Source organism: Centruroides sculpturatus, unplaced genomic scaffold (assembly GCF_000671375.1).
Source record: "Centruroides sculpturatus isolate CEXI.00-Female unplaced genomic scaffold, Cexi_2.0 scaffold449, whole genome shotgun sequence".
NCBI classification, from domain to species: Eukaryota; Metazoa; Arthropoda; class Arachnida; order Scorpiones; family Buthidae; genus Centruroides; species Centruroides sculpturatus.
In genome coordinates this window covers 61,456-70,268 of record NW_019384714.1, presented here as the reverse complement: position 1 = coordinate 70,268, position 8,813 = coordinate 61,456, and the positions used below count along the sequence as shown (strand labels likewise).

Sequence of the window (8,813 nt, the reverse complement as noted above, 5' to 3'; positions counted from 1 at the left end):
TTTTTTTTTTTTTGCTTCTACGATTCACGATACATTCGCAATCGTGTATGCCACTAATGTCAAATGGGACTATTTTGTACGGGTAACTACACCACCACCGCATTTTTTATTAATTTTTTTTTCACACAACTGAATTTTGATCTTTTAAATTGAAATACCTGATTAAAGGGTGGCCGAAATTTTTCTCCGCCCCGGGCGGCTAACACCCACGGTACGCCACTGCGCATCTGAACTCGTCTATCAAAAAATTGGCGCATGGTATGCAAAAGGTTGGCCACCCCTGGTCTAATGGATAAAACCACCGAACACTGGTAGTTTGTTATGGGTTGGCGCCTGGCCAACGAGATGGCCACTTGGAGTTTTCCAGGTTTTCTTCACATTTGTAACACTTAAATAGGAGTTAGTTTCACTTAAAAAGTCCCCGGGAGGCATCCCCTCTTCGGAAAATCACTTACGTATCACGTTGCTGTATATATAAATATATAAGCTGTCTTTTTCAATATACGAAACCTATTTAATGTGTTTAAAAATATCAATTTTAGAATTTGTTTAACGGTTTAAATGTGATTTATATATATATATATGTTGTAAAATTCCCGTGAATCTTACGAAATAGTTCAAGAATAGTGTCTGAAGAACTAAAAGGATACAAGGCTTAACACATTACACATTTATTTAACATACTGTATATCTTTGCAAGTACAGAACAGGGCCAAAAAGAGGCAGGTGACTTCGGTTTCACATCTTATATATCGGACAGCCTCGCCTTCGGGCGCTGCGCTTAACGCGCCCTTTACAAGTCGTGGTAAGACATGACATGACATATGTACTAGCAGATGAGCCCGGCGTTGCTCGAACAAAAAGTAATAATAGCAAAAATTATTATTATTAGTTTATAGCCGATCTTACCCGTTTTCACCCGGTGCAAGAATTACGTTCCCCCTCTTCCGAGGCTAGTTAGAGAATTTTAGATGAGTCTAAAAAATATGTTCGATTTTCCGAAAAACGCAAAAAACCGCATCTAAAATAGTAAATTAGAAACCGAGTTCTTCAGGTTAATCCTTAACTTTCTCTCCCTCCCCACGGGACGAAATATCGAAAAATCCCTTTTTAATGTACAGTACGTTACATGACGTACCCCAACTGTGTACCAAATTTCAACTTTCAACTCCTAACCGTTTGGGCTCTGCGCTTATTATTATTATTATTGGTTGATTATTAGGCTATTATAATCAACCAATCTCGATTATAAGATATATATATATTGTTTGTATGGCTTACTACTTTTTTCACCCAGCCATTCAATTATTAATTTTAAATTGAAAATGATTTCATAGATTTTTCCCTTATTTACTTGTTATTCAGCAAAGATCTATAAACAGAGTATTATTATTCAATAGCAATAAAATAATGTCACAATATGATGTATAGCATTTTGTTTCTGCTTTCAAACAATACTATCTAATAATTAACCGTAATAAATAAGTTGGAACGACTTTTGACAAAATTCGAAATCTATAATTTCATAAACTTTTTTTTTTTTTGAATTAGTCAGCCAATAAACAAAGTATTCTTGTAAATTTATAACGAAAATATAAATATTGACACGCATTTCCAAAATGATCCTATGGCATTTTTAGCTAATTATCAGTAGGGCGCTATTTTAGATAAAGTAGAAATAAAAAAGATTATCAGTATCCAAGTCATAGCTATCCACTTTCTATAACCTACCATCTATCAATAGATAAGATCATCACAAAATTATACCTGGACTAAATTTAAAGTAGTTTCTGGTTTTATGACCAGATTTTACTGAACGGTTTTAGGTATCTTCCTAGACTTGAACAACCAGGTTGTTCAAGTGTAGGAAAGGAGTTGGAAGTAAAAGAATGAACGAGAAAGAAACCTGAGTCGAAAGATAACGGCGGCGGCTGGATCGAACGATTGGAAAAATCATTATATTAATAGAGTTGGAACTCTATTAATATATTAACAGCACTGTTGGAACCTTTTTGTCCGAAAATTTTCTTTTTAAGTTACCGAATATTTACTAATAGATACCCGGATGTCTATTGCACAGAGCATTCTTAATAAGGAATTCAACGACACCCGGCGTCTATTTTAGCAGTTTAAATTAAATAGCCGGCATTTACAGGAGACCAAGCGTCTATTGGAGGATTTACATTAGGCCTCCTTCTTAGGGGCTTTCTCACAAACTTCAATTTTGTACATCTTCGAACGAAACTGATCTTCAATTGGATCTTCAGCCTGTCATCAATGATTTACAAAAGTTAGCCCTTTAGGAACAGTTTCTTTTACCTGTCTCTCTGATTAATTCACTCTTTTATCGCGACCTTATGAGTCCAATTACCACTTCAAATATACAACCAAGATTTAGCCTACAACATTCCGATGTTTCACATTATTTTCTTTTTCGTACAAATAAGTGAGATCGTGTTAGCTCAGCCAGTCGCAGGTTATCAGACACGCGCAAATTCTTCAAGAATGCGGTAAGATCGACCTCACAAATTGAATATCGCTTTACGCAAATATACGATATACAGGTGTTCATTTTATTTTTTATAATTAAAATAATAAATATTAAAAAATTAACTATCATTGATACAGGATGGTTATAATTAAAGTTGCTCTACTCAGACCTGTATAAAGCTCATTCTCGTTGACATATTTTGATGAAACTTGGTATATACGTTATGTGGACCATGGTGAAAAGGAAAATGCAAAAAAGTATTTAGTTCAAATTTCCAGCACTAGCTGAAAAAATGGCGTATGCAGTAGACATTATGGAAATTAGGAACTTTATAAAAAGCCAGTAGTCGATGCCGTTCTTTATCATGCCTTTACAGAAAGATCGAGCTCTACTGGTAAAGTTGTTTTATCAAAACGGCAGTAATGGTTCGGCTGCATTGCGATAATATCGACACTTGAAAGGCTTGTGAATAAGGCCTGTGTCGGGGTATGGTTTGAGAAAGATGATTAAACAAATTTGAAGAGACTTGAGAGTTGGTCGGTAAAGGTCGGAAAAAGATTTCAAATAAAACTGGAGCAAGTCGCCGTTGCTGTGATTGACAGAGCAAACGCTTCCCAACATTCTTCGGTGAGTGCTCGAGCGGTGTCATGTGATTTGTCTCTTCCTTGGTCTACAGTTCGAAAAATTATTCGATCCATTTACAGTGGAATTCGTACAAGATCGAGATGTTGCAAAAGCTGCACCCTTAAGATCCAAAACAACGCAGAGTTTTTGGCCAGAATAGCCGTTGACAATGCATGGCCATGGAATATTTTGTGATCAGACGAGGCGCATTTCACCCTAGACGGAGCACTGAATACTAAGAACTGTCGCATATGGGATACTGTAAGACCTGATGATGTGCATAAACAGCCTCTGCACTCTACTTACATGACCGTTTGGTGTGATTTCACTTCTGACTTCATTCTTGGCCCCCATTTTCTTTGAGATCACACCAGAAGGCCCTAAAAAGTGTTCTGGGACGGGTTCCAGTTACTGCATACTTCTGCTGCATCACGCCATTCCTGCTTTACAAGAATGAGGATATTTAGAGACTACTGTCTTAATGTAAGATGGGGCAACACCACATATTACCTGACAAGTGAACGAACTGCTTCATGACATATTTGGAGACCATCGGGTAATTTCGAGTTTTCTCAATGCCTAGCCTCCTCATTCCCAAGACATGAATCTCTGTGACTTTTGATTGTTGGGATATATGAAAGATTGTGCTTATAGAGGAAGCACACAGACTCTACCTGAATTGAAAACAATCATAACACGCCTGCTATCGGACTACTTTTTTTTTAACTCTTTCCACTCTGTGGACACTAAGAGGGCCTCTTATAGCAGGCCCATTACGGGTTTGGCCAGGTCCACAATGGGGTGGCCGGGTGGTGAGGGACGGGGTCCAGACATATCTGGACAGACTACCCACCGAAAAATTCCTGGGATTTAACGACCCGTCCGGATTCGAATCCGAGTCCTCCAGAGCGGTAGACTGCCACCTTGACCGCTCAGCTTTCTATCGGACTACTGTTGAGCATGCTGTGAGGCGTTTTGAACACGCGAGTGACGCATATGGATTGCACATTGAACAAATGTTGTGAATAAAAACTTTGTGTTTCCATTTTGTATTTCTTGTTCTTCATGCACCATTTTTTCATATAGTGGTAGAAATTTAAACTAATTTTTTTGCATTTCCTTTTCCCCATGGTCCATATAACGTATATACCATGTTTCATCAAAATACGTCAACGAGAACGGACTCTATACAGGTCTAACTGTAAGTAGGGGAACTTTAATTTTAATTACCCTATATTTATATTTCATAAACTGATTATATATATACGAAAATTACATTTCAGTGGCATTTGGGGTTTTTCAAGAAAGAATATTTTCCAACAGAACGAGGATTCGATTCATTTTTTGGATTTTGGACAGGACTAATGGATTATTACGACTACACTACGTATGAAAGTTATGAAAATTCTACTTTAAAAGTAATTCTTATCAAGTATAATTCCACATCTACAAATCTAAATATATTATTATAAAGATGAGATTGTTATCAACTTAACTGTATTTTGTTTTCATTTTGTTTTAGTATGCCTGGGGAGATGCGTTAAGAGATAACGAAAGAGTAGCCAGAGAATATAAAGGAATTTATGCAACTCATTTATTTACAGATCGAGCAATCAATATTATTAAAACACACGATAAAGAAAAGGTTTTTCAGTTGTAGGCAACGAGCTAGAATATACTACATAGAGTGACTGTAGCGACGCCATCTTGAAGAAAATGGAATACAGTCCGCCATTTTCCTTTAAAATCAACAACTTACTGAGTATGGTAGGGATCAGATTGAGCTGAGTACATTATAAATAAACAATCATATGGCTGAGAGTAAAGTCCTTCAAGACCTGGTTCGTACTTAATTATAAAAATATTGTTATATTGAGGGTTAAGTACTACACTTAACACTTTAAACTCTGATCTTACTTCCTTTATAATAATTAAATAAAATTTAAAAATAGCTAAATTCGAGATGAAACAATCTAGATTTATATAACTTATTAGATGAGATTTATATCACTTATTAGATGAAATTTATATCTCATCTAATATCTAAAGTTACAATTCTGCCCCACACTAAACTTCAATGTTTTGACTTAAAGTAAGATGGCGGTCAATAGTACCTGTCGTTATCACCAAGAGCACTGTAACTATGTTCACAGCCACTCTATGTAGTATATTCTAGCTCGTTGGTTGTAGACATATATTTTAAGTTATTAAATGCGTAATATAAATGTATACACTTTCAGCCGTTATTTCTGTATCTAACACCTAATGCTGTGCACAGTGGAAATCCATATGATCTATTTCCAGCACCACAAAGTGAAGTCTCAAAATTTTCATGTATAGAGGACACACAAAGAAGAAAGTTTGCTGGTAAATATATTAAATTGAAAAGGAAATGTTATTTAGGAAATTAAGTTAAAAGAATTTAACTATTGATATATAACGGATTTTTAAAAATTTGTATTGACGACTTTTATTTTAGCGATAGTTTCAGAATTCGATAAATCAGTTGGACGAATCTTTAAGGCCTTACAAGATAATTCTATGTTAGATAATACTATTTTTGTGCTTTCTACGGATAACGGTGCAGAAGGTGCTGGTTTTAGAGGCGGAGTTGGTTCAAATTGGCCTTTAAGAGGGAATAAAGGAACTTTATGGGAAGGAGGAGTGAGAGGAGTTGGAATTGTATGGAGTAAATCGTTCAAGCAACAACCGAGGATTGAAAGGAACTTAATGCACATAACTGATTGGCTTCCGACACTTTATCATGCTGCAGGTATTCTGAGTTACTTATTATTATTTATCTAATACTGTATCCTGTATTAGATCAAACGATTCGATGACTCACGAAAAGTAGCGGGAAGAGTTTGGCGATGCCTCGTGTTAGTAGCAGACTCCTGAGTGTATTGTTAGTCATTATTTTATAATTTAGAATAAATTCATAATTATGAATCCTTTGTGCCTCAATGTACTTAATATTTCAATTTTGTTTTTATATTATTATTTATAAGACTTATTATACTGGTGTAGTTTCGAAGAGAGGAAGTATTAGTCAAAAAGCCTACGGGTCCGAAACTCACAGAGTGTACAGGTGAAAATAAAAATATTTTTGATTTATTTTTGACTAAGACTTCCTCCCTTTGCTAATTTGAAACTACACCTGTATAATAAGTCCTATAAACAAGATCTACGTGGCCAGTATAAAAACAAAAAAGTGTCATAAGGGATTTTCTTTAGACTAAAGCAATTCCAATAGATTTTTCTTAATGGAATGTTGTGTAGAGAAGAGTTATTGCAAAATGAATACGACCGTTTATACAAAATTATCGGTGCGAAATCATCTGTCCCTATCAACATTTTAATTAAGCTTTACTTTTTATTTAAGGTTGTAACGTTAAAGACTTAAAGGATATTTATGGAATAAATCAATGGGAGACTTTAGTTCATGGCAAACCGACATCTCGGAAAGAAATTCTTCATAATATCGATCCAATCGATGGTGCTTCGGCTCTTCGATTCCAAAATTATAAACTGGTAAATGGATCGAATCTTGATGGAAAATACAATGCATGGTATGGACCTACCGGGAGAGACAAAAATTATTTTTCTTCCTGTTACAAAAAGTTACTTCGCTCCTCATATTCTTGGAAAGTTCTTGAAAAGGAAGGATTACTCTATAACACTGACACGTTTTTCGTCGGATTGCAAGATAGTTGTTTTTCTTACCAGAAAAGGAACAACAGTAATTGTGATCCTAATTTAGCACCATGTTTATTTGATATATTAGAAGATCCTTGCGAACTAGAAAATATTGCAAATTTACAACCAAAGGTAAGAAAAATTATTTTAAAATTCACAAAAGTAATAGTTGAAGTAACTGATATTTAAAAAACTTTCCACTCCTGCACATTAAGAAGTTATTTTCTCTACACTCCGACAAGCCCATAATGGGATGGCGAGATTAATAATCTTTGTTATAATTTTATTAATTTAATATTATAATATAATCTTTGTTATATTTTATAAATTTTTCATAAATAATAGCGTTTGTGATTAAAAACAAAAAAAAAAGTAAAAAATAGACCGAAAAACAGAGAACGACGCAAAGTATCTCAATTTCAAAAAATCCTTACTAAACACAGGAGTACGGATCAACCATTCGAGAAATAATTTCTCAGTTGCTTATTTAACCATTCATTTAAACGTCTTCGAGTTTCTGAACGACACACGATTCTACGTAATAAGATCCACAGAAATACGGTATGGATAGTTTATTATATGTCACCGATAAACCTATGCACAAAATCTTAATTTTTAGCCGAATCTCTATTCTAATTTCTCAGTTGCTTAGTTTCGAGGTCGCATTTACTTTATAAAACGCCCCTTCGCCATGTTTGTGGTTTAGCTTCCACTTGCTTAGCTTGCACGTGGTTTCTTATTTGACAGTTTGTTTTTCAATTTAAATTAACAGAACTGAATATTTTTAATATGATGGACGAAGTTAAAAAAGATGCTTTTCTGGCGGGTTATTTTCAGTCTGACAGGACAGATGCCGCTTTATATGAAGAGAAAGTTTCATTATGTCAGGGTGTCGATCCATACGAAGCCAGCATCTTCGTTGTAGATCAAGAGTTGCGGCCTAAAGTAGAATTTGGTGGAAACAAACTATTTGATTTTGACGACAAATTACTACTCTCTTTCACAAAGAAAGCTTATAAATCTTTAGAGGCCCATAACTATCTTACAAGTGGCTGTTTTTCTCCTGATTACGTGCTCTTTCATAACGCTCCTGATTTACAGTTGGCTTGTACCCATTCTGGTAATGACTCATCATAAAATGAAGAATGTTTTCCTTTGGGGTAAAAATAACTTCTTCGATATTATACTATTATTTAAAAAAAAAAAACTCATTATTATGTATGTTATTCATATTTATTATTTATATATTTGTCAGGAACAACTTGAAGATTACTATGTAATGATCATTTGTTACTAACGTAAAAAAAAAAATTGTAAAGTGTAACATCTTAAAGAAATGTTAATGTTGCTCACCAAAATAACCTAACTTAGCTATTTGTAAATGAACAATGGAAATTATTGTATTATATCTCAAAAAATACACGCGCTTTTATTCATGTAAATTAGACTGGAAGGACAATTGGTTCAAAATTCATTTCTAATTCTTCATCTGCTAAGCGATTAACTTTGCTTAACACTTTAATATTAACTTTATTGTATATATATATATTAAAAATAGACTATTTTTCACCTTTCAGTTTTTTTTTAAAGTTAGAACACAATCATTATCTATTCAAACTAAAATCTGCAGTTGTTAAAATTATTTAACTTTATTTTGTCGGCATTAACAAAGGGATTTATGCAACTAGCTTGTAAACGTTTTATGATACTCATGCAAAAGTTTACTATATATCAATAAATAATTAATTACATAATCACATTTATTGCTTACCTGAAATGAAATTACAAACTCTTGTATCGATATTCACTTTATCCGTATTGAAATTTTTCTGGTTAATTCTCGAGAGCCTTCATCGTGAAAAGTCCTCAGTTTGGGGTCCTTGATGGCAAATAATCCCAGGAATTTTAAAAAATGACGTTCCTTTATTCTTGAGTGAAATAGCATTACACAACAGTTCACCATAGTGATATTCGCGATGAATAAACAACGCAATAACTCCAG

The 8,813-nt window shown here is 34.2% G+C and overlaps 1 protein-coding gene across 1 annotated transcript in view; it reads left to right on the top strand.

The window, feature by feature from the left end:
* Window positions 1-8,813, top strand: part of LOC111627899 (arylsulfatase B-like) — a 32,691-nt gene that overhangs the window by 23,113 nt on the left and 765 nt on the right. The window contains exons 4-8 of the mRNA XM_023371579.1: window positions 4,399-4,533; window positions 4,638-4,760; window positions 5,356-5,482; window positions 5,595-5,888; window positions 6,498-6,943. Of these exons, the coding sequence (XP_023227347.1) occupies window positions 4,399-4,533; window positions 4,638-4,760; window positions 5,356-5,482; window positions 5,595-5,888; window positions 6,498-6,943 (1,125 nt within the window). The remainder of the gene's footprint in view (window positions 1-4,398; window positions 4,534-4,637; window positions 4,761-5,355; window positions 5,483-5,594; window positions 5,889-6,497; window positions 6,944-8,813) is intronic.